We start from the raw sequence: 25,532 nt of genomic DNA on the forward strand, positions 1-25,532 counted from the left end.
AAAGAAGGGAAATTGCAGGTAGGAAGCCCTGGGAATTGCTCGAGAGCAGGTGGAGAAGTGCGTGAGCCGCTGGACACAGAACATCTCTCCCTAGCTCCCAGGCAAGGTGGGGTGGAGAGCAGCAGGAGGCAGGACAAAGCCCTGGGTTTGAGCCAGCTAAGAAGGCTTGGGGGGAGTGTGCTCATTAATGACCCCAGGCCCTAAGAGCTGTTCCTCAATTCATGAAAGCTCCTGGGTAGGGAGGGAAACTGAGGCAGCAGCTAGCCAGAAGCTGATGGGATAGGCAGTGCTGTGACTAGGTCCCCCAAGTCTCCTCTGCGTGAGCCTCTTGATCTTTTGGGGCAGCTAAAAAAAATCCTTCCTTGATTGCCAAAGGGAAGAGTGGGGCCAGCTGGAGACCCCATGCAGCTGGAGCAGTCTCGCTGTACCCTGAGAGGGAATCATCCCTTTCCTATTTGGTATCTCATGCCTTACAGCTTAAGGGGCCGTTAGATCCTCTAGGCCACCCCCCTGCCTAGCACGGGCTGGCAAGTTTCTCCCAGGGACCCTGTTTGCTCTGCCCCATATCGCTTCACCAGGGGCTTTGGCACCAGCACTGGTGCTAGCAGCTGGTACCCCAGGCTATTGTTGGCACAGCACTTTGGAGAGGCCAGGGGCTGGTGGCCTTGGTTATGAAGCAGCTCAGGAGTTCTGTGGTGCTCACCCTGGGGTGGGGGGGGTGTTTCTGGAGCTGCCAGAGGGTCTTGTGCAGGGTTCACTGATTTATCCCTCCACCCCTTCCCCTCAGCCTCATGTTTGGATACCAAATCCTGGTTCCCCGGGAGCTTTTCTCTTCAGGGGATTAGATCAGCCCCTGGTTCAGGCTGGCTTGATCCTCCTAGGCTCCAACCACCCTAACCCGGCTCTGGATGCTAATCCCAGCTGCACAGCAAAGAATGGCTCAGAGGGGGCTGGAGTGGGGGTGATGGAGAATGGGGAGGGGGGGCTGCAGGGACCCCCCTGGCCAAAGGCCCTGTGCTGCTGGACAGGGTAGCACTTAGGGACAATGGGTAAATAGGCAGGCCTGGTTGTGGAGCGGCTGGGAGGCCGGGGCAGGGAGAGGAGAGACTTCCCCGTATGCTGGAAAGGGAGTAATTCCTCCTCCCTCCCCGAGGATCTCTAAGCATCTTGCAGCTTTAAGGGATGAAAACTGGGATGTGGGTTAGTTTTAACCCTTTCTTAGAGAGGGGGAAGCTCTGACAGCAATAGCTGGAGCGACTTGGCCAGGTTCACAAAGCAAGTCCATGGAGGAGCCATGAATAGAACCCAGGAGTCCTGACACCCTCGTCTAACCAGCAATCTGTACTCCACAGGTAGAACCCAAGAGTCCTGGCTCGATTTCCCTGAATTCTGTTCTAACCAGTTGCAGCTAGTCTCTCCTAAGGCAGGTTTTCCACTCCTCGGATCAACCTAGTCACCCTTCTCAGCACCCGTTCCAGTTTGAATTCATCTTTCTTAAACGTGGGAGACCAGAACTGCGCACACTGTTCCAGATCCTTTTCTCGGAGAAGATGGTGCTGGAATTTCAAGGAACACGGTCACTTGCTTTTATTTTTTAACAAGGGTTTTCATACGGGAGCATTTAGTTCAGGATCCATTTGCCTTTGAGTCTTTTCCCTGCCGGAGGGGAAACAGGTTCATTCTGGGCCTGCGTGAAGAACAAAAGGGCTGCAAACGTTGCTGCCAAATTTCTTTGTAAAAGGATAAAATAAAATCTGGCAAAATATTCCAGTTCAGGTCTCTGCCAGGGCTTGTGTATGGGGGGAGTAATTCCAGAATAGAATCCATTTTGGATTAAGTCAATTCAGAATAAGGCACTCTTATTCTGGTTTAAGGGCATCCCCACACGGGGTTAACCAGGAATAGTTAACCTGCTTTCAATTCACACCCGCCCTCATTCCAGATTAGCTGTGGTGCATAGACAAGCCCTGATGCTCAGAGATGCTTCCATCCAACTCCTAGGAACGCTGGCACCTTCCAAATGACTGTTTAGGGACAGTTGCCTCCAGGAAGGATGGTCCAGTGGTTAGGGAGATAGCCTAGGAGACCTGGGTTTAAATCCTGGTTCTCCCGCTGGCCCTGTGTGACCTTGTTTTCCTGGCCTAGGTCCTTAAAGGGAATTAGGCTCCTAACGGCCTTTGAAATCAGTAGAATTTAGGACCCTCAATTTGAGGATCGGGGCCTGAGTTCACACTGTGGTGTGCAGCAGTGGAGACCTGGGCGCAGCGGAGCTACGCTCGTCTCGCTGAGGAGCTGGCCCTGAATCCCAGCAGAACAAAGCGAATTGGGGCTCTGCGGTGGTAGGCCTGAGAAGGCATTATATTTCCAGTTAGAACTACTGTGTCCAGACCAGCATCTGGAGAACAACCCTGCCTTCCCCGAACTGCTGCGTTCACTAGCAGCCTGCAAAGCCCCAGAGATGCTACCTCTCCCCTGTGCGTTGACAGCCCGAAGGCAGGGACGTGGATGGGAGTGGCACAGGGCCAGGGCTGCTGGATTGGCTTTTGCATCTTGGAGCTGTCTAGCCTGCCTCAACGCTGCGGGAAGGCAACCAGGCCTTCGTGGGAGACAGTGACCGGAGGGGAGGGTCCCCTCGGCCTGGGGAGCTTAGATCTGTGAGCTGCAGTGTCAGGGAAGACAGTGTCCTTGTGCTATGCACTACACCCACTCTGCATGGCAACATGGCAGCGTCAGGGAGAGTGGCAGTGTGTCATGCACCATGTCCTCACACTGTGTTGCTGGGTTGCAAGCTATGCTGGGGGTTTCACTGCAGGCAAGAGGTATACAGCTGACACCCAATTTAACCACAGAGCAGAAACAGCCCAAGTAAACCGCACAGCAAACTTCCCCTCCCCTAGCCCCCACGGCCCTGCTGGTGGGCCCTGGCCTTGACGCAGAGGTAGACTGGGGGGAGGGTTAGTATGCAAGACCCCTGGGCTGCTGGCAAGTGGTCCAGTTAGTACCAGCCCTGCTGGTGGGTTTGTGCGACGGGGGCATGTGTTCGACTGGGGACTGGGCTGAGACCCAGTGATGTAGCCAATGGGAACAGCTGTGAGTCACTCCCAGCCTCAGGCTGGATTGGCCCCAGTGCCTGGGGGGAGGCGGCTCTGTGAGCCCTCCCCAGGCTGGGGGGAGGTAACCCCCTAAGGGGAACCTACTGGGGCTGCATGGGCGTTACTCCTACAGCTAGACTGCCTGGCCTACCGGCCCCTGAGGTGTCTGTGTCACTGCCCCATGGGGGCTGAGGCAGGGGTGTAGGGGCAAGGCACAGGATTCAGGGGCGTTGGCTGTTGCCTGACACTGCACGGCTGGAAGAGGATTTGAACACGACGTCCTTTTGCTCCCGGATCCTCTTCATTCTGGCTCAGGAAGAAGAGACCAGCAGAAATGGTAAGGTAACCCCCAAATCCTACAGGGGCTGTGTGCCCCTTCCACCCCTATAGCAATCCCAAATCTTATAAGGGCTGTGCATCTACTCCCACCATGGTGACCCCAGTTCCCCAGGGACTGTGTGCCCGCTCCTCCTGCAGCTACCCTGTTCTTGCTGCTGGTCACCTAGGCCACGCCCTCGCTGCAATCAGCTCTGGTTAATAACTGGGGAGCTGGGCCGGGGGAACGACCCCAATTCAGGGGATCTGAGGGTGCCATACATCCCGCTGGTGTAAATCAGCATAGTTTCATTGGCTCCAGTGGAGCTATAGCTGATTTGCACCAGCTAGGGATCTGTTCCTGTTGCCTCTGATGGAGTGACACCCATTTACACCAGCTGGGGCTCTGGCCTGGGATCTTTGCCAGGCACTGCCCTGCTCTGCCGACAGAGGCTGCTGGAGCCTGGCTGGGATCTGGAAACTACAGGTGTTTAAGGGTCTCTGCCCTTTGAAAGCTCCAGCCTCCTCCTCTCCCCACAGCCTGACCCCCACCCCACCACGCGGGGCAGGAAGGCTGAGACAGCACAGTCAGGGACAGGGCTATAACTGGGCTCAGGCTCCCGGCGTCCACCCCGCTCCACTCACCGTATTCTCTTCACCACAAAGTGGATGGTGAGAAAGATGCTGAGGCAGCCGAAGAGGGTCCCAAAAACAATAGCAACGATTTCACCTGCCCAAGGAAGGAAAATGGAGGGTAAGGGCTGAGCTTGAGGAGGGGGAGCTCTAAGGTGAGTGCGCGATCGTGGGATGGGGTGACCTGGGAGGGTGGTCCCGGTCATTCCTGGTGACAGCACACTCCAGTGGCTCCTAGCTGCTCCTTCCTAGGTCCCCAGGCTTTTGCCAACCTGAGAGTCACTGTTCCCCATTGCAGATGACTGCCAGATGTGCTCTGCTGAGGGCTGTGTTGGAATTGCATGCTGTCCCTTTAAGAAAGAGGAGCGTGGGGGTGTGTATGGGGAGGGGGGCATTCCTGCTCCTGCTGGCAGTAGCAATCAGAGTCAGTCTGGACAGAGCCAGCTTAAAGTGTGTGCGGGGGGGCATCATGCCTCAAGGAACAGCCTGTTTTCTCTCTCTCTGTTTTGAGGTTCTTGCATGTTGTTCAAAGTCTCTGTGCGTCAGCCATGAACATGACACCATGGGCCCCTCCCAGTCCCACTAGGCATAACAGAGGGGGCCATACCTGCAGAGTAGGCTGAGGAACCTGCAAGAGAAGAGACAGGCAGATGTTGACGATCTCTAACGCCCCATGTGGGCCCAGACCAGGTTCGGGCCCTGTGGTAGATTGTGCCAAACAGGTGGCCTCCTGGCACCTCCCAGTTGTTGTTCTGCTGCCGGAGCATGGTGACAATGGGGCTAGAACTCAGACTCTCCTGATCCAAAAGCCTAGCCCCACTATCTCTATGGGAGAGTCCCCATTCACTGTGTGCAGTACAGGGCTTATGACACACCGGTGAGCAGTTCTAATTCCCTCCAGCAGAGGGCAGCAGTGCCCCGTGGCCAGTTCATTAGCGTGTTCTCCATTGTGGCATAGTCTAGTTGAACGACTCCAGCCAGGAAGACAGAAGCCCTGATGCTACCACCAGCCCTTGGGTTCTGGGGTCAGAGCCCTGGATGTTTGGAGCTGGATTCTACCTGAATATAGCTTGGGGCATCGCTCCATAAACTGATTGCTGCAATTGGGCTGGGGTCTGTGGGGGTGGGTGGCAGCTGAAGCGTTAATGAGAGGGTGACGTCCTGTGGAGAGAAACAGGAGTCAGATCCCCCAGACCAGCTGGAATCTAAGGGGGGCCCCGTTCTCCCCTTGCCAAGCCCTGTAGCCACCCACCCGTGCTGTCTGGGCCCGATGCACTCACCCATGGGGAAGGAGGAGAACACCACCCTCTGGTTCAGCAGCTGAGGGGCTCGGTAATTGTCCACCAGAGGCACAGGCAAGGAGTTCGCAACTTTGGTGGAATACAGCCCTCCTTGCAGCCTCTCCAGCTGGAAGAGAATGGAGCTGTGAGGAGATGCCCCCCCAAGTCCTGGGGTGCCCCCCCACACATGCACAGCATAAGGAAGAGACCCCCAAATCCTGGGTTGGCTCCCCACACGTAGCATGGGGAGGAGATGCCCCCAAGTCCTGGGGTATCCCCCCACATAGCATGGTGAGGAGATGAAGAGCCCTGGAACCACCTTTCACACTCTCCACAGCTCAATGAAGAGACAATCCCAACCCCCTTAGCCCTAAACCCTGGGGTGTCCCTCCTGCCCCCCCCAGCTGTATGTGACTCATGGCACTGAGGCAATCTGAATGCTTAGCCCCCTGGGCATCCTGCCTAAACAACAGAGTACCTGGGAGGCAGAAATCCGCGCCCGCTGGCGGAAGATGGTCCAGAGCACATTCTGGGAACAGGGCGGCGTGGTCAGGGAGCCATTATAGCGGAAATAGTGGCCCAGCTGCCTGGGAAGCAGCTCATGAACGTCGAAGGGCGGGATGGAGACTTTCTGCCCTGCAGGGGGGCCGGAGGGGACAGTGTTAGGGACACAAATTCGCTTTCGCCAAGCCAGTCCGACCTTTTGCAGAGGAGCCGAGGTTAGGCAGGGAGCCCCTTGGGTCTGAACACAAATGGGCCCTGGGTGATCGGCTGCTGTTTGCAATTGCTCTCACACATGTTTCAGCCGGTTGGGGGAGGCCAAAATTTGGAGCTTCGTTCTCTGCCCTCCCTCCGCTCCCCCCCCCTCCAGCCTGCACTTGGCACAGATGCCAATGGCCTCACGAGGCACAGGGAGGGTGGGGTCTCTTCTCCTGGACACCGACGTCCCAAGGGGTTAGGTCTGCTGCTTGAGTGGGTGCCTAGAACATCGGGTGGTTTTTGATGCTGATCCCGCTGCTCACCCTGCATCCCATGATCAGAACCCCACCCAGTGTGAAGAGCGAATAAGGAGGGGTGTTAAATCCCACACAATTGCAGGTGCTGCTTTCAGCCACAGCTCCTTCTCGGCAGCAGTAGCCCAGTGCTGGGTCTAGACCCACTCCTAGGCTCAGGGTATTACCCTTAGAGCCAGGCGGCTGGTTAAAGCAGCAGCCACGTTTCAGAGCGGAGAGCATCCTGTGTAGGCTTGCTGGATTGTTCCCGATGGCGACGGGGATATACAGACCTCCACGCTGGCTGGGAAAAGGTTAATGAGTGGCTGTGAGCTCAGTCAGCCTCACCTGTTACACCTGGGCGAGGTGTCAAGCCTGGAGGGAGGGGTTGGAAGAGGAAAAACCCAGCCCAGGAATGGCGGACTGGAGCAGCGGCTCTTGTGCTAGCCCCTTGAAAGAAGACTGGAGCTACTTGCACCAGCAGAGCCTCCCTTGGGCAGGTAGGCCTGGCATGGGACTGCCAGTGCGCTTTGTTTCCCGTAACTGCTGCGTTTTCCTTTTGGGGTCTGCGGAGGGGCGTGCCCAGAGAGGGGCTGGTGGAAAGGCCAAGAGGCAGGCTGGGCTAGGATGTAGGCCAGGGAGGAAGCCAAGAGTCCGAGCAGGCAGACCATAGCTATTTATTACAGGGTCCCTGGGCTGGAACTGGGTGGAGAGGGAGGGCGTGGGTTTCCGAGGGAGGAGGCATGGAGGCCCTGGCAGGAAGGGGTGCTAAGGACTGTTAAGTCTGAAGACCCAACACACAACAGCTGGACTATCTATATGAGACTCAGTTCACCCTGGAAAGGCTGGGACCATGTATGACCTGGCCAGAGGGCCGAGTCAGGAGATGGTGGCCACTGCAGGGCTGGGGTGCTATCAGCCGGGAACACCAGAGGAAATGACTCTGCTATGCCCTGCCCCCCTGCGAGGGGGCACACTGGCAGTTAGTTACCCTTCAACATAGTCTAGGCTCTGGGGCTCTGTCCGGTCTAGCCGAAAGACATGGGCTGGCGTTATCAAAGGCGCCTAGAGGAGTTGGGCACCTAGTTCTCGTCCCAACCTAACCAAGGATCTCATGCCCTGTCCCCGGGGAGGCTATCCACTTGTCAAAAACAAGCTGGGGAGGTGAATTATTATGACTTACAGGCATCTTCGTGAGGAGAAAATACCGGGCACCAGAGGGCTCTTTAATTTAGCAGGAAAAGGCTGCTTTGGCTGGAAACTGACATCGGACAAATTCAAAGCCGAAATAAGGCACAAACCTTTATTAGTGCAGGTGATTAACTGCTGGAACAAACTGCCCAGGGAAGTGGGAATTCTCCATCTCTTGATGTCTGCAGCTCAAGCCTAAATGCCTCTCTGGAGCAGACCAGAAGTGTGTTTTAGCCCAATATCAGGGCCAACAGGGGAGATTCTCTGGCCTGTGTGATACAGGAACTCAGCCTGGATTGCCTAATGGGCTCTTCTGGTCATAAAATGTAGGAGTCTGTGCCAGGATCTAATGACTCTCACTGTTAGGAAATGTGTCCTGACATCACCCCCCTGCTCCAAACAATTCCTCTCCATGTACCACAGTCAGGCCTCACACCCTGCCTGGGAACAGATGGCCTCACCTGCATACTGGATGTTCTTCAGCCAATCGAGGATGTTGTCATAGGCAGGGTTGGCCACATTGCCGACCTGAAGGAGGATATGGAGAACAAGAGGCTTCAGGTTAGCGCTGAGCCCCTGGAGCGAAGCTCACAATAGACGCCAAGGCTGGATGGCCCAATTATATGGCTGGTTGAGTGAGGGCTTGCCCCATTCTGTTCTATTTGGGGTCTTAGAACCCCCTCATCACGGCAGTTGCCGAGCACCTTCCAGTTCTGCACTGAGCCGCAAGACTCACATCTGTCCCATGGGGTTCCTTCTCTTGCACGCTCTGTCCAGGGGAAGAAGTGTATGTGCAGTGGAATGGTTTGTTTTGGTAGGGTTGCTTTTTTAAATGACCAACGCTGGCTGCTGGGTGCCTACATTACGTCAAGTTGGAGGAGTGCACCTTGCACTTGGAGCAGAGGCTGGGGAAGTTGGTGATGGTCCGTAGTCTCCAGGGGACCGGCCCCTGAGAAAGCTCAGCTGTTGCCTGCCCAAGCTTTACCCTCATTCAGGCAACAGCTGGCCCGTCAGAGATGGAGCAGAAAGGGTCCCTGGCTGGGATAACAGAAACATGGTGGAATAGTAGTCGTGACTGGAGTACGGGTATTCCAGTAAGGGTAGGTGCTGTTTAGGAAAGACAGAAATAAAGGCAAAGGTGGTGGAGTAGCATTGTATATCAATGATGAGGTAGACTGTAAAGAAATAAGAAGTGATGGAATGGATAAGACAGTCTGTTTGAGCAAAAACCATACTGGGGAAGAAAGCTACTAGAGCCTCCCCTGGGATAGTGCTTGGGGTGTGCTATAGACCACCGGATATGGATAGAGACCTCTTTAATGTTTTTAATGAAGTAAATACTAATGGAAACTGTGTGATCATAGGAGACTTTAACTTCCAGATATAGACTGGAGGACAAGTGCTAGTAATAATAATAGGGCTCAGATTTTCCTGGATGCGATAGCTGATGGATTCCTTCACCAAGGAGTTGTTGAACGGACAAGAGGGGATGCCATTTTAGATTTGGTTTTGGTGAGTAGTGAGGACCTCATAGAAGAAATGGTTGAAGGGGACAACCTTGGTTCAAGCAATCATAGAATATCAGGGTTAGAAGGGACCTCAGGAGGTCATCTACTCCAACCCCCTGCTCAAAGCAGGACCAATCCCCAATTTTTCCCCAAATCCCTAAATAGCCCCCTCAAGGATTGAACTCACAACCCTGGGTTTGGCAGGCCAATGCTCAAAACACTGAGCTATCCCTCCCTCCCCAATCATGGGCTAATTCAGTTCAAACTAAATGGAAGGATAAACAAAAATAGATCTGTGACTACGGTTTTTGATTTCAAAAGGGCTAACTTTAAAAAATTAAGGAAATTAATTAGGGAAGTGGATTGGACTGAAGAACTTGTGGATCTAAAGGTGGAGGAGTCCTGGAATTACTTCAAATCAAGATTGCAGAAACTATCAGAAGCCTGCATCCCAAGAAAGGGGGGAAAACTCATAGGCAGGAGTTGTAGACCAAGCTGGATGAGCAAGCATCTCAGAGAAGTGATTAAGAAAAAGCAGAAAGCCTACAAGGAGTGGAAGATGAGAGGGATCAGCAAGGAAAGCTACCTTATTGAGGTCAGAACATGTAGGGATAAAGTGAGAAAGGAAGCAGCAGGCTGTGAAAAAAGCTCATGCGGTCTTGGGATGCATCAGGCGAGGTATTTCCAGTAGAGATAAGGAGGTGTTAGTACCATTATACAAGGCACTGGTGAGACCTCATCTGGAATATTGTGTGCATTTCTGGTCTCCCATGTTTAAGAAGGATGAATTCAAACTGGAACAGGTACAGAGAAGGGCTACTAGGATGATCTGGGGAATGGAAAACCTGTCTTATGAAAGGAGACTCAAAGAACTTGGCTTGTTTAGCCTAACCAAAAGAAGGCTGAGGGGAGATCTGATTGCTCTCTATAAATATATCAGAGGGATAAATACCAGGGAGGGAGAGGAATTATTTAAGCTCAGTACCAATGTGGACACAAGAACAAATGGCCATTAGGAAGTTTAGACTTGAAATTAGATGAAGGTTTCTAACCATCAAGCGAAGTGAAGTTCTGGAACAGCCTCCCAAGGGGAGCAGTGGAGGCAGAAGACATATCTGGCTTCAAGACTAAGCTTGATAAGTTTATGGAGGAGATGGTATGATGGGATAGCTAATTTTGGCAATTAATTGATCTTTGACTATTAGCGGTAAATATGCCCGATGACCTGTGATGGGACACTAGATAGGGTGGGATCAGAGTTGCTACAGAGAATTCTTTCCTGGGTGTCTGGCTGCTGAATCTTGCCGACATGCGCAGGGTTTAGCTCATCGCCATATTTGGGGTTGGAAAGGAATTTTCCTCCAGGGCAGATTGGCAGAGGCCCTGGGGGGTTTTCGCCTTCCTCTGCAGTGTGGGGCAGGGATCACTTGCTGGAGGATTCTCTGCACCTTGAAGTCTTTAAACCATGAGTTGAGGACTCAATGGCTCAGACATAGGTCAGGGATTTGTTACAGCAGTGGGTGGGTGAGATTCTGTGGCCTGCGTTGTGCGGAAGGTCAGACTAGATGATCATAATGGTCCCTTCTGACCTTAAAGTCTATGAGTCTATGAGAAGACATGGACCAAGGATATGCTTAGGATGGGCTGGCAGTTCTCAAGGTAAGGTCTTTCCCCCCGAATCAGGGGGCTTTGGCCTTGGAAATCCTGGGGTTCTAATGAACTTATGGATGCCGTAGAGGGGATCAGCTCATCTCCAAGCTTTCTGGCCATTCATCCAGGTACTTGTACGGCCTCTTGATGATATCTGAGCTCCCAGTCCCTGCGCTCCCTTGGGGCGTGCTGGGGAGTGGGTAGCTGGGCTTTCTCCTGGGGTGAAATTCACCCGCATGCAGAGAGCCAGCATGAGGCCTAGGCTGAACCTTCATCAGGCATCACCATCAGTCCCAAAACTGAGCCAATGAAATACTCTCACACAACAGGCTATTAGCCTGTGGAACTCATTGCCACATGATGGCATTGAGGCCAGGATTCAGAAAGGAACTGGACCTTTATCTGGAGAACAAGAATACCCAGAGTTAGAATAGCTAATGCAAGTTCATAAGGGAGAGAGAACATCAGGCTTCAGGGCTTAAGCCAGTGGCTAACGATTAGATAGAGGATGAGACCTTTATGGGGTGGGTTATCCCATAAGTGGCCACTAGGGAATTTCTTGCACCTCCCTCTGAAGCAGCAGGTGCTGGCCCCTGTGGGAGCAAGGATACTGGGCTAGCTGGACCTTGGGTCTGAATCAGCCTGGTGATTCCTCTGTTCCACATAGCACCTTCTCTTGACCCAGGAGGGAACTGCAACCTCTGGCAAGCAGAGGGGTCTGCTCAGAGGCTCCCCCCACCCCCGAGGCTGGCTGCATTGTAGGATTCATCAGGACTGCCCCCCCCTCGGCGGGTCAAGGGCAGGGAGCCTGGGTTAACCCCAGCTACAGGGAGCTCACCTCAATGAGGATGCCCAGCACGGCCAGGCCATCCGCCTGCTGCTTGGCCTCGCTGACATTAGCGTAGCTCTCTGAGTTGTAATGCACAATGTGTAGCTGTGGGGAGAGCACGGGCAGTCTCTTAAAGGCGCAGTCTCTCTGGGCCCCCTTCCCTCTCACAGCCATTTGTGAATGTACCCACACACCATCTGCTCATGTGGGGAGGGCGGGGGACAGAGGCGCAGGGAAGGGAAGGGACTTGCTTAAGGTCATCCTGGGAGTGGGAGGGTGGATGTCAGTGGCAGATTTGGAAATACAATCCAGGGCTCCTCAATGTTCTGCCCATGGGAAGGCTGCCCTTTGGCAAGTCAGGGCCAGCTACTGGGTTCTACAACCCACCTTTTCAGGGCTAGCCTGCTGGGCAGCCTCCCCCTTCCCTTTCCCCACAGCCGCCCTTTCACTCCCAATCCCGCTTCTCTCCAGCACATGCTGCTCTCTGCAAACCTGCCAGCCCCAATGGGCCTGATCCCGAGAGGGGCCAAGCATCCACACCTTCCGCAGCAGAATCCATCATCGCTCAGCCAGCCCCTAAGCCCGAAAGGCCTTGCTCACCCTTTCTCTTCCTGGGACTCAGAACCCATTCGGGTGAGGATGAGCTGCAGGATTGGGGCCTTAGCAGCACTGTTTTCTGTCATGGGGCTGGATCTGAATCGGTGACCTTGGGGTCCCAGCCCAGGACTGATCCCCCGGGCGGCTGCATTGATTGCTAAGACTCCTGCTGGCCTGGTCCCCACACAAGCATGGACTGCACCTGAGATGCAAACCCTCCCAGAGAGAGGAGGGTAGGGGGAAAGGGGGCAAATGCACTGTGCCAGCCCTCCCAGGGCTGATCGTACTGGAGGCTGGGTTCAGACTCATGTTGCATCAGACTCTCTCCCACAAGTGTTACACAATTTAGTGCTGAGCGCTGGTGGCTTCCAGGGGGCAGAACAGGACCTTTCTTCTCCTCCTAATCCCCCCTCCCCTACCGGCCCCTCTAATCCCCCAGCCCCAGTGCAGCATTTCCAAGTACAGTCTCACACGCTGCAGCTCCAACTGGAGGCCCGGTGAGGCGGGGATTATCCACCAGATGGTGCCAGCATGGAGGGAGTAACTGGTTCCTCCTCCCTCCCCAATTAAAACCCTTTGGCTTTAGGGGAGGTCTCGTGGCCTGGGGAGAGGGGGGAGGATGGGCCTTGGAAACCCCATAGATTTCAGTGGAGCTGCACCCGGGGTAGCTTTGGCCCCAATTGCCCAGCTGGTCTGGCTAAGAAGGGAGAGGATAAGATGCTGGCAGTTGCCAGGGCAATGAGAAAACTGCTCTCTGCCCCCCAACCCTGGGGCAGGAGCACACTCACCTCGGCAGGGAAAGTCTCCCCGTTCACCTGATGCTCTGACCCGCCGACCTGCCCCCTGCTGCCCCAGTGGAAGTGCAGCTGGACGGCCGCATAGGTCTGCGGAAGCCCCCGGAGGAACATGGACGGGGGCAGGGACATCTCCACTGTGGGGTCAGACGTCGAGGGGGAGTTAGTGCACGGCCCAGAGCCTCCCAACCCCCGTGCATCCTAGGGGCCTTGCTGCCTATGCCCACTGGGAGGCTCCGGGGGGGGGGGGGCAGAGAGGAGGCCATGCTGGGCCGTCTCCCTCCCACTGGGAACGCTAGAGGGTGTGGTGCAGGGAAAGGCGTCCCTACCACCGGTGCAGACCTTTGGGATCTGGGCAAGGAGCCAGAAGGCGCAGGAGAACCCCCCGTCCCCGCATCCCACATCCCCCATCGCCAGCCCCCAGCGTTCAAACAGGGCAAGTCCTTGCCTCAGAATCCTGAAGCTGGCCCCACGACAGCAGGGGATGTGACCCGAAGAATCAGGGGCAGGGTCTTTTCCTGCCTTCTGGTCCCTGGGAGCACTCGGGTCAGGTTTCAAGCTGTTCTCCAGAACCAGGTGGGCGAGAAACTATTTGCCAAAGCTGAGTGTCTCATGTCTCGCCCTGCCTCCAACGCTAAATATCCCAATACTTGCCAGACCGGCACAAGTGCTGGCAACAGTGTGATGCCCCTTCCACCCTCCCTGACCCCCTACGCCCTAGAGATACACACACAAGTACACCTCCCTGTTTCCTCACAAACACACTCCACTTTCCCCAACACTCCACACAAACACCTGCACATCCCCACACTCGTACGCCCCCCCCCCACACCACCCTGCCACTGACACACCCCTCTCCACACAAACACCTTGTCACACAAGCACACCCTCTCCCATGGGCCCACTCTACACAAACACATGCCCTACACACACACACCCCTCTCTGTGCACACACTGTCATACACACTCCCTTCCCTACATGCACACCACACAAACATCCTGTCATATCCCCCCACACACATACACATACTCCCCTTTCCACATACATCCCCCAGTCACAACTGCATGCAAACACCCCCCTCCAACACACCGCCTCTCTCACTCACACCTGCTCCAGGCTGGGGGTGATGCACTGGGCTGGGAGGGGCTGAGCAGTGGGTCTGGGAGACCCTGCCATGCCCCATGTGCACTGATTTGGGTTCCTCTTTCTGCAGAGGGCTGCATCTCTCCCCACTGCCCATCTGGAGGGGCACGGGAAGCTCTGCCAAGGGGCCTCGCTACACTGGGCTCTATGAAGTCTAGTGCCTGGTGGGCGAGTTTGCCCCACTTTGGCACTGGGGCTGGCTGGTGTGCGGTGCATGACCCTCACCTGGCACTCCCAGCCCTGAGCCTCTCCTGCCCTTCCTAGGGTGCCACAGTGAGAGACCTTCCCAGGGGGTGGGACCGGCTGGATCTGATTATAATTCCCAAGGGAAACTCCTGGGGAAGAAGCTATCCATGACTTCTCCCCACATGGCGTTGTTCCTGGGACCCCACAAGGCCGAGCACCAGGGGTCAGCAACAGGGCAATGGCTGACCAGTCTGCGGTGCCATAGCAACGGTGCAATGGCTGACAGCTCCCCGGTGCCATAGCAACGGTGCAATGGCTGACCAGTCTGCAGTGCCATAGCAAGGGGGCAATGGCTGACAGCTCCCCGGTGCCATAGCAACGGTGCAATGGCTGACCTGTCTGCAGTGCCATAGCAACGGTGCAATGGCTGACAGCTCCCTGGTGCCATAGCAACAGGGCAATGGCTGACCTGTCTGCAGTGCCATAGCAAGGGGGCAATGGCTAACAGCTCTCCGGGTGCCATGGCAACGGGGCAGCTCCCCAGTGCAATGCAGGCAGCTGGGGGGCCAGAGTCAGCAGTGGGGCGTTGCCTGCATTTCCTAGGAGGTTTAACTGGATGAGTAGCTGCCGAGAGGCTTCTGCAGCAGGGGCGCAGCAGAGGAGGGGGCTCTCGTGCCAGCAGTGGGGAGCGGGGTGCAAAAGGACAGCGAGGGGAGGGTGCGGGGCAGGCCTGGGGGTGCAGAGGAGGAGACTGTTGCTCTGAGTGGTGAGATTGTGCGGAAGGGCACAGAGAAGGCATGGACAGGGCTCTCAAGGCTCCTCGGGAGAAACAGGAGGGTCCCAGCCCACCTGGGGATGCCCCTCCATTCCTGGGGTAACGCCCGCCCCGCCCCGGCTGCAGCCTCACCTGTGTGCCCGTTGTTGAGGAGGGTGAAGGCCCCGTCCCCAGGGCTCCGGTATCCCTGGGGCTCAATAGGCGGCAGGGCCGGGTTGTGCTGCACGGACTTGGTCTGGATATCCATGGGGGACTGGGCCTGCCCCCTGCAGTCCGGGTAGTCATCTGACCAGTGCGCCTGGCCGTGGAGGCCTGAAAACAGAGAGTGCAGGGGGGTCAAGCCCCTTGGGGAGGGGGCGGGCAGGTGTCTCTACGAGCTGGATTTGTTCGTGGGCCAGTTCTCGCCCCAGCAATTTCACGCCCCCACCCTCGGTACGACGTGCCATACACAGCTGTGGCCGCGACAACACTCAGCGTTTCAGCAGCACTTCCCGGCTGGGGATCTCAAAGCCCTCCAGGAGCTGCAGCTGGGAGGGACAACCCCTGTTCCATGGGGGAAGAATGAGGACACAGAGAGGGGACGTGACTTGCCCCTTGGGTCACCCAGCAGCAGTAAGTTGTACACCCCAGCAGTCCTGACCCCCAGTCCCTCTACTCTAATCACCAGATCCCCCCGCCCCCAAGCTGGGCATTGAAGCCAGAAGTCCTGGCTCCCATTTTCCTGCCGTAACCACTGGAGCACGCAGCCTCCCCTGCGTAGCACCAAGATTTTTACAGCTACACCTCACTTCGCTCGTGCAAGGACCATTCCTAAGTCAGGAGAGAGGCTGGCCTTGCGGCTAGATGCTGGGACGCAGGCAACGTGGATTCAGTCCTGACTGCCACAGAGCAAAAACTGGAGAGAATGATGCTTTCTGAAGGGGGCGGGGCGGGCGATGAGAATCAATCTATAAATGCTTGCCAGGCACTCAGACAGGAGACAGATAAAACCCTCAGTAGAGAAAAGCTCTAGCCAGGGTTTCTATAGGCAGTTTGGATTTAGATGTGAAGCTCTTTGCTTTGGCACCAAGACCATTTCTAGTGGCTGCATCAGTCACAATAATCTGCTTTGTATGGCTGCATTTTTCCGGATGGGCCAGATTTTCCTAGGAGCTCAGGATCAGAATTTCAGAACCGCTCAGCACCCTCCATTGGAGACGGATTTCCAGAAGCTTTCAGCTTCCCCCGTGACATGCACAGCTAGGTTTTCAAAGACCTCAACGGCTGATAAACACCCTGGTGGCTTAGGAAAATCTGGTCTCCTTACGGGTGCTGAGCACTTACAAATTCTGGTCTGTGTGGCAAAGTCACCTGGACTCAGCTATCTATAAGGGGAATTAGGTGCCTAAAGACCTTTGAGGAGCTGGACGCGAAAGCCCTGGTTAGAGGTTCTCTGTCTGTTCAGAAAAATGCCAAAAATCGAAATAACTGTGAGTAAGTGGTTATAATAACGCATGTCACTTTCTAGGCTATGCCTGTTTCACTTTTCCTGTGAGTGTCCCTATCTGGCAGGACTTGAACCAGCCTAATTATGCTGCTTTTAAAAGGCAACTCTGCCTCGCCAAGGCCACTACAAGGCCTTTTCTCCAGCGCTGTCTGAATGAGGAGGCTTTTGTATGAAGGACCCAGTTTGGGAAGGGAGGCCAGAGCCCCGCAGTTATTTGCATCTGAATGTAATCTATGCTATGGTAATTAGTTTGCTGGAAACATTTTCCAACTGGGGAAGCACAGATAAAGCTGTTTGCTTTTCCTGCCACTGCGCAATAGTTCTTCCACTGACCCTGGACCTGAAGTTACCCAGAAAACAAAGAACCTCCAAATCAGATATACCCACAAAATACAGGCCTTCTTGGTGCCCTGTCTGGCTGCTGCTAGTTGCTCCCAGAAGCCTCTGGGCCTAGGGCGCCCAACATCCAGGCCTGCCACATAAAAACACACAGGCGTCTCATACGTAGCTTGTGTCTGTTGTGGCAAAGGGGCTTGCCAGCTCAGCCAAAGTCCACTCCCTGGCCACCCCCTCCCGCGGTAACAGGCATAGGTTCAAATGAGCATAGGTTCAAATGAGTTCCTGCTGCCCCCCTTTCCAGGTCCTGGCACAACGCTGTGCTTTCAGGGGCCGCGTTTAGGTGAGGATTACGTCTGACCCTGCGCAATGGCATCAGCCATGCTCGGCTGGCACTGGGCTGCACTTTTAGTTGGTGCTGGCTCTGTGCTAATTGCATTTGCTAGGCTTGCAGGCGGTTAGCTGGCGATCTGGATGGTGGATCTAGCATTGTTACATAAGGGCCCCGGGAACACAATCGGTCCATTCTAGCATGGGAACTAGCTGGGGGAGAATCCAGGAGGCCCAACACTCCCGCAAAGCCAGGGGGCAAGGGCTAAAGCACTGGGTAAGGACTGGGGTTTGGACAATGTGGTCTAGTGGTTAGAGCAGGGGACTGGCAGTCCAGCCGCCTGGAGACCTGCTCTCCTGTGGAGGAAATGAATCACTCCCCTGCTGTAACTACCAGGCCATGCACCCTTCTAAAGCCTGGGATAGAGCCCAGGAGTTCTGAGTCACTGTGCACCATCTCTAACCATTAAACAACATTGTCCTTCCAGAGCTGGGAACAGAACCCCGGAGTCCTGAAGCCCCAGGCCTCCCTGCCTCAACCCTCTCCTGCCTATAGCTGAGAAGAAAACCAAGGAATCCTATCTCCCAGCCACCTGCTCTAACCACTAGACTATATTGTCCTCTCAGAACTGGGCAAAGAACCCAGGAGATCAGTTCTCCCTCCACAGGATACGAGTAACACCCACGGAGGCCAGTAGGAATCAGACTGCTGAGTTTTGTTCCTGGGTTGGGAAATGATGAGGCCTATTGGTTAGAGCACAGTCTAGGAGCCAGGACTCCTGAGTTCTAGTCTGAGCTCTGGAAGAGAGTGGTGTATAGTGGTTAGAGGAGGAGGCTGGGAGCAGGGATCTCTGGGTTCTATTTCTGGGTCTACCACAAAGTCATTCCCTTTCCCCCTGTGTAAAGGGGAGTAATGTGTCCCCCCTGCATGGGGTGCTGGGTTTAATCACTGAGGCTTTGCAAAGCACTCGAAGCTCCTTGGCTGGAAAGGACCAGGGACAGGCCAAGAGCCGCTCTGCCCACCCCCTAAATGGCCATGCCTCCTTGTTCTGGGCATCTCATGAGCAGGCGGCATCTGTGGGGAGACCCACAGCTCTGTGCCAGCTGCTGCACAAATAGTGCACTCAACCCCCAATAGGAGGAGGAGCAACTTCGATCACTGTCCATTACCACCTCCTAGCCAGTGTGGGCACGGTGTTGGCAGGAAGGCATTGCATCCTGCCCTGCTGAGCTAGCAGAAGGGAACTGGGGCCTGGGAGAGGAGGAACTGAATGGGAAAAAGCCCAGAATAAAATCCTCTTCCAACCTTACCTTTATATGTCCAGTGGGAACCTGCAAAGCAAGCAAACAAAAGCACTTAGTCAGCATAACTAACACTTAGTTTGCCTAAATATCCCCTCCCACCTGTAAGCCTTAAAGACCACCGAGTACTTCCCCCTGGGTCCAGGACAAATCCAACTCCTTGCCCTTACATCCTGCCACCCTTGTGGTCTCAGTCAGAGGCGGTATCCTCCTTCTCTCCCTCTTCTGAATGAGATTTCATGCAGCTGTTAAAGAGCTGCCAAGTTCCACCCCAGAAATGGCTGTCTTTCCATGTGGGGAAATGATTCCCCCAAAGAGCTTTGGGAGCAAATGTGTTACACCAATGTCCATTGAAGTCAAAAGAGAGTGGCTTTCAATGGGGCGATGACCAGACCCTATTGTTGCCCAGGTTTTGTTCTCCTTTTCTCTTTGAAGTTCCCTGCCTTGCTTAACTGCTCCTCTAACAGCAGGCTGGGAAAAGGTCACCCTGCTCCCAGTGCAGGATGAGCAAACAGTCAAATCCTGGCTAGCATGTTCAGCCCTGCTGCTCTGACGGCTGCTCTTTTTGACCAATGCGCTGGGGATTGAATGGGGAACCTCTGGAGCTAAAAGCATGAGCAAAAAACCCCAACCTTTCCTAGCCAGGGCTATAATTGAGTCCTGTCCTCTGGGTCGTGGTTACAGAGCGGGCTCTCATAAAACGCACTCACCTGGGGCTTGCACTTGCCTTCAGTCCTATCTCTGAGCTGCTTTCTCCCACTACCCCTAAAACTCTTGCGCCCAAATGAAAAGGACATGGGCAGAAAAGGAGAAACTGAAGCTGAGGCTGAGCCAGGGGCTGGGCGAGATTAGTGGCTCTCTGTTAAAAGGGCAGCTGGTCCCATGGCAGAGACTTGAGCTCTACCGAGGCCTCCCTGACCCGAGCTAAAATTAACCCCCCAGCTTGGCAAACACATTTAAAGAGACATTTGGGAACAGAGAGAACCATGGGCTCCTTTGTGCTTTTCCATCCCAGGGCCAAAGATTCAAAGGGACCCATTCTCTGCCTGCCCTTCACCTTGGGGCTGTCTGTACCAGCAGCACCCAGCTGCTAATTCTAATTCAGTAGCACTTTGCACGGGTGCAAAGGCCAGCACGAGGGGCAGGGCAGTGGAGAACCAGGCTCAGCGTCGGTAGCCTATGCTCTCTGCCCAGGACTAGGAAGAAACTTCCCCCAGTGCCTGGTAGTGTTAACTGACCACTTTGAGGTCTCTGTACCTTTCCAGGAAGCTGTTTGTACTGGCCGCTGTTGGAAACAGAAGAGTAGACTTTATGGGGCTGATTCAATTCCTAATCCTCTCTTAATGCTAACTAGGGATGGCTGGGCCCCTTTGCTGCCCAGTCAAACCACACGCGTGTCTTCTCATTGGGGTGAATCCTCACCTCCCAGACAGAGGCCTCACCCAGCATAACCACATCAATTATAAGGATCAGAGTCAGAGACTGTGAAGGCAGAAGGGCACATTAGATCACCTGGTCTGACCTCCTGTGTAAGCCAGGCCCGAGAACTCCTCCCAGTTCCCCTGTATTGAGCCCAATAACTTGTGTTTGACTCAAGCTTCTTCCAGAGAGGCCTCCAGTTGTGCTATGAAGACCTCAAGACCTGGAGAATCCACCATTTCCCCAGGTAGTTTGTTCCACTGGTTAATCCCCCTCTGGTAAAAATAAGTCTTCCTTGCTTTGAATTGGAATTGGTTTAACTTCAGCTTCCAGCCATAGGTTCTTGGGCTGCGTTTCTCTGCTACATTAAGGGTATCCAGTGTTTTCTCCCCGTGAAAGTACTTATACACCATAATCAAGTCACATCTTGCTTTTCTTTCTGATACACTCAACAGATTGAGCTGCTGAAGTCTCTCGCTTTCAGACATTTCTTTCCAGCCTCGAATTTTTGTTTGGTTGGCTCTTCTCTGCCCCTGCTCCAATGTCTCAATAACCTTTCTAAAATGCGGACCCCAGAACTGGACGTAGCGTTCCAGCATCAGTCTCACCAGTGTGGCATAAAGCAGTACAATTACCTCTCCTTCTCCCATCTTGACAAACGTTGCCTACTGCCTTACTCCTCAAGCAGCCTGGCTGATTTCAGTGGGCTCGCTTGAGGGGAAAGGGAGCATTTGGTTCAAATAAGAGGGCAGCTGGCTGGCCTGGTACTAGCATGTGAGCTGATGAGATGACATTTATTTGCAGAACTTAGCGTGTTGCAGCCCTTTCAGGCCCAGACGTGACAGTACAGTGTTGACATTCATGTGCATCTCAAGCAGTGCTCAGATATTAGAACAGCTTGTTTGCAGAGCCCGGCTCTGGGACTAGAGGTGGGAATGCTTCGCAAGGCTATTACTTTTGCTTGTTGTGTCTCCTTTTGGGTTAAATTCTGTTCCTGTTTACAAAGGTGTAAATCCAGAGTAATGCTACTGAAGATGGTGGAGCAACTCCAGATTTAAAGAGGGGTAATTTAGAAAAGAATCTGGCCTAAATTTTAAAGCAGTCAAATGAAACAAATGATACATCTCTGCTCTGTTAGGGGTTTGGCTTGTAATGTCAGTGAGAGCAGGATCGAGCCCTATGTGGCTGTACATGTGACATTTATTTGCCTTATTACTGTTTTGCTACAGACCTCTCAGGACCGTTTCACTGCACAAACCCAACGCTCCCAACACTTGTTTGAGACTGAAAAGTCAGGCCATTAGGGAAAGGGATTCCCAGTCTGCTCCCAGGCTTGGGCTAACGAGACTGATTTGAGGCCTGATCCAAAGCCCATGGAAATCAATGGAAATCTTTCCATTGGCTTGCCACAAGTTTTGGATCAAGCTCTTGATGAAAAGATTCCAGTGGGAACTGTGCAAATCAGAAACAGAGAGTCACAGGACACAGTCTCTGGGACTTGCCAAGTTACTTTTCATGCTAAAATCAGGTTTATGTAAAGATCTGGCTGAAAATTGGAGTTTGAGTAAATGAAAATGATTGCAGATTGTATCTGCTTTCCCTTGACATTATTTTATTTTTCTTCATAAAACCCATTGGGGGTTTTTTTCTCTCCCACCGCCCTCTTCTTTTGGGCCAATTTTCAGCTGAAATTTTTCCACAAAAAGTCAAAATTTTCCATGGAAAAATCCCAAACATTTTCTGTCCTGCTGTCCTTATTACCTTTTTTCATAAAGTCTACTATTCTGCGCACTTGCTACATCTGTCCTGGCACCGTTTTAGCTACTGATCACTGTTAATCAAAGAACAGACTTCATCTACCCGACATATCATGTCTACTCTCCATGATATAACCACAGGGTTAGCTCCACCCAGCAGCAAAAAATCCTCAGGATCCAAATCCATTGAAATACAAAGAGATTTCAGCATTGACATCCCCAACGGCCTTATTTTTTAAAATAATATCTTAAAATCTTTACGCAGCCCAGTGATCTTTCCCTCAGTCAGGACAGCTGCACAGTGTCCAATGTTCTTTACGTCCCGCTTTGCTGAATAAATTAATAATCCAGATTGAAGATTGAAAGTTGAATTGCGGAGCCCAGGAAATGACCATATCACAGCGATTTTGGATTCACACAACTCCACCATTTCAAGCATCAAAGAGCAGCCCCCAAAAGCCCATAAATCCTGGTGAATTACACATTCAGTACACACAATCTCACTCACACCAAAAAGGGTCACAGCCCTGGAGCATATTAATTACAGTGAATATCCTCTTGATCATGCAAACTTCAGTTACCCAAGCCCATGTAGCATCCCCCATGACACTTAGGACCTGGAATCGACCACTGGCCCCAATCCTGGAAAGTGCTGAGTCCAGGATGCTCAGCTGTTATCATGATGGGCTTATGTCTGCTGGAATAAGGGTCTGTGATTCCCTAAAAGGCCCTGGGGCATATATAAAAACATGTTGCCTATATTTACATTTTTGGTGGCATTTTACAGCTCACCGAGTCTGGATTATATTTTTAAAGCACAGTCAGTGGAGATTGATGTAAATCAATGGGAGTCAGGCACAAATATTGAAGGAGATTCAGAGCTGTCGACAGTCAGTGAAGAAATCCACAGTAAATAACCTCGGAAGAAATGCCCCTGTGAAATGCATTAGGATTAAGGGGAGGCCTCACATTCTGCCTTTAAAGAGAGCTTTGGCATGCCAATGATTAGCCTGCTTGTTGAACACTTTCTCTCAACACCTTCTAGGCTTTAACCTCTGCTCTGAAGTATATTCATTTCAATTTAGCACACAACTCAATCAGATCCCAGCATAGGTGCTGGAACTAGGAGTGTTGTTGCACCCCATGGCTTGCAGGGGTTTCCATTATATTCAGAGTTTACAGTTTGGTTCAATGGCTCTCAGAACTCCCACTATAAAAATTGCTCCAGCACCCCTGATCCCAGTGTAATGTCTTTGGAGCAGGCACCTGAGGGCTCGATCTTGCACCCACTGATGTTGATGATGCAGGATCAGGCCTGGAGGGAATAACTAGTAATCCAGGCTCTTTACAGAAATTCTGCAGGGTACTTGTAAGCGGAGTTTGCTCAAGTCTGCGACCGGCTGGAAAACATCACAAAGCATTTGGTGTGCCATTTGTATAGGAGATTGGTTTCTACAGCAGACAAAAGAAGGCTGAGTGGCCCATGGGAGTTGGAACAGTAGCTTCATTGTGGACACAAGAAAGCAACAGAGTGCTGCACTCTTTGGGGGTTCCAAAAAAAAATCCACACACACACCCCCGACACACACACCGTCCGCAGTAGCATCCGGAGCCAGCCAGTAGCACCCAGAACTGTGGAAAGGCTGAGTTGAGCCCGACACCCATATCTTTATAAGCAATGCAACTTACCATGATTTGCAGCCAGGGCGTGGGAAAAACCCTGCAGGAGGATTAAAGTGAGAAGCATCTTCGAAAGCACAGAGTTGTGGCAGGTGATTTGGTGGGGAAGGAAAAAGGTTGATTCTTGGGGGGATAAATATGCCCCAGAGAGGATCCCACCCTCCTGTTCTTCAGCTGGAGGGGAAAGGCACAGACTGCCGCCCCGGCAGCTCTGAAGTCTGGTGACCAATGGGATATTCTACACTTTCCACTTGACTTCAGAACACAGACCTCATGCCACTCACGATTGCCATTCAGGCAGCGCGACAGGGGCGAGCAGTTTTTAAGGTGGCTCCCGAAGGCAGCTCCAGTCCAGCCCTGGATGATGTTCTCAGCTCCTTAAATACTTTGTCCCAACAATGTTTGTGTTATGGGACTTCACACGAGGAATCTGGCCAGGCTCAGAGCCCAGGCCAGCCAAATCACTTTGCAAATTCATTTTCTTTCAGCTGGATTAAAAACAAAACAAAACAACCCACCCCAAGAATTCAGCAGCAGATTTATCAAGGCAGGAAGGGCACGGGCAGGGTTGGGATACAAGTGGCTCCTGTGTAAAAGATCCCAGATAGCAAGGATCTTTACAGGGCATCCTGCAGCCAACACAGCCGACAGGCCCAAGTGTCCATTCTACAGCACCCAATTTACTAGTGTCAGTGGTCACACAGAAACAAAAATGTGCTCCTCTCCAGAAAGGAAAGCTGGGGCAGTGATTAGGATGCTAGTTTAGGGACTTGGAAAACCCAGGTCCAAAGCCTTGGTCTGCTGCATTCTCCCTGGATGACCTGAAGCAAGTCAGAGTTGTGTTGTGCCTCAGTTTACCCATCTGTACAATGGGGATAGCGGCCCTGCCCTGCCTCCCAGGTGGCTAATGGCCTTATAAAGACGGTGATGTGCTCAGATCTTACAGTGATGGGGTGTAAGATCCACCTAGGTTACCAAGAGTCTTCAAGCTCAGTTAGCCCACCTGGCTGTCCCGGGAGGGTGTGTGGTAAGGCTGGATTTGTTATCGCGGGCAGCTGGGCCTTCTTCAGGATGGAAGGGAGTGAAAGCTACAGAGGATGGAGCCAGGACACCAGGAGGATTAGGGTTCCCTCACTCTGGGAAAGGAACAATAGGGTAGCTGGATGAGAGAAGACAGGCCCTGGGAAAGGGCCCAGGCTCCAGAGCTGTTATCCTGTAAGCAGAGCAGGGAGCTGGGGAGAGCCCAGCAGGACCCAGTGCTCAAGCCTGGATAGACGGAGGTTGGTTTGTCTTGTTTGGTGTTTTACGCGGGGAACCCACTGCTCTGAGAGAAGGGTGGGACTGTAGAGGAGCCGAGGCTGGGCAGAAGATGCACGGTTGATAACTGGAGTTGTGTGGGACACTGTTTGTACCCTGCAAGGGGTGAGACTTTAGAGAGTCCGGGCTGGAGGGCACAAGAAGAGGCAGAACACCACCGGTCTGGACTGGCTGGTGGTGTGGGGTGCTAGGTGAGGAGAGCCTGCCATGTGATGCCCATCCACAAGAGGGCACACCAGCGGTGAGTCCGCTCAATGCACGGCCATCTAAAGCACCAACCAGACAGATTGTGTAGCCATCACTGAGATGCAGCCTCCTCTGGGATGGAGTGTTATAGTTTAACAGTACACAGCAACAGGACGCAACAGCTCAGGAGGCAAAGATTATCTATAAGAAGCTGCCTGAGGGGAGTTTCAAGTGGGCAGGGTGGAATGACCAAAGTTAGACGAGGACAAAATTCTAGGTTGTTTAAATCAAGGCACTTCAGATGCTGTGCTCAGCCTGAGCAGATTGGACACTCCGTGTGGGAAGCTGCACACTCCTGTGGGGCTCAATATCATCTGGAAGGGTAGGGCGCTGTGATAGCGGGGGGGGGGGTGGATTGTCTCATTGCTCAAAGAGGAGTAGAGTTAAGAGCATGGGGTGGGGTGAACCTTACTTCTGAATTTATTGGTTTTCAGAGGTTTGAGCATAGGTGAACTCGGCATGCTAGAAGGATACAGTTTAGCAAGGGGCTGCCTTAACTCTGCATTAATTAATCCTTTGGGCAGCGAATTTTGAGTTCTCCTTCCACACTCAGCTCTGCAGTGAGGAAGAGGGGACAGGAGAGGAAACCAGAAAGGAGCTCAGCCACCGATGCCCTGGAACATGGCTTGTTACTGAGCAATAGGTCAGGGGGCCAAGGCAGGGGCCCAGCCTT

General features: G+C 53.3%; 1 protein-coding gene across 2 annotated transcripts; it reads right to left on the bottom strand.

Moving 5' to 3' along the window:
• Positions 1–1,014: 1,014 nt before the first annotated feature.
• Positions 1,015–23,507, bottom strand: CA14 (carbonic anhydrase 14). 2 transcript variants are annotated; one of them, XM_038382957.2, is made up of 11 exons: positions 23,306–23,507; positions 18,450–18,470; positions 15,119–15,298; positions 12,876–13,018; positions 11,500–11,595; positions 7,965–8,031; positions 5,799–5,956; positions 5,321–5,447; positions 4,648–4,668; positions 4,053–4,137; positions 1,015–3,398 (listed from the first exon to the last, which is right to left on the bottom strand). In XM_038382957.2, the coding sequence occupies exons 1-11, from the start codon at positions 23,361–23,363 to the stop codon at positions 3,314–3,316; spliced, it is 1,041 nt and encodes a 346-aa protein (XP_038238885.1). In that variant the 5' UTR covers positions 23,364–23,507; the 3' UTR covers positions 1,015–3,313. The 2 variants fall into 2 exon arrangements, with proteins under 2 accessions (XP_038238885.1, XP_038238886.1); XM_038382958.2 differs by lacking the exon at positions 11,500–11,595.
• Positions 23,508–25,532: the final 2,025 nt, after the last annotated feature.

This window comes from Dermochelys coriacea, chromosome 24 (genome assembly GCF_009764565.3).
Source record: "Dermochelys coriacea isolate rDerCor1 chromosome 24, rDerCor1.pri.v4, whole genome shotgun sequence".
In the NCBI taxonomy this organism is placed as follows: domain Eukaryota; kingdom Metazoa; phylum Chordata; order Testudines; family Dermochelyidae; genus Dermochelys; species Dermochelys coriacea.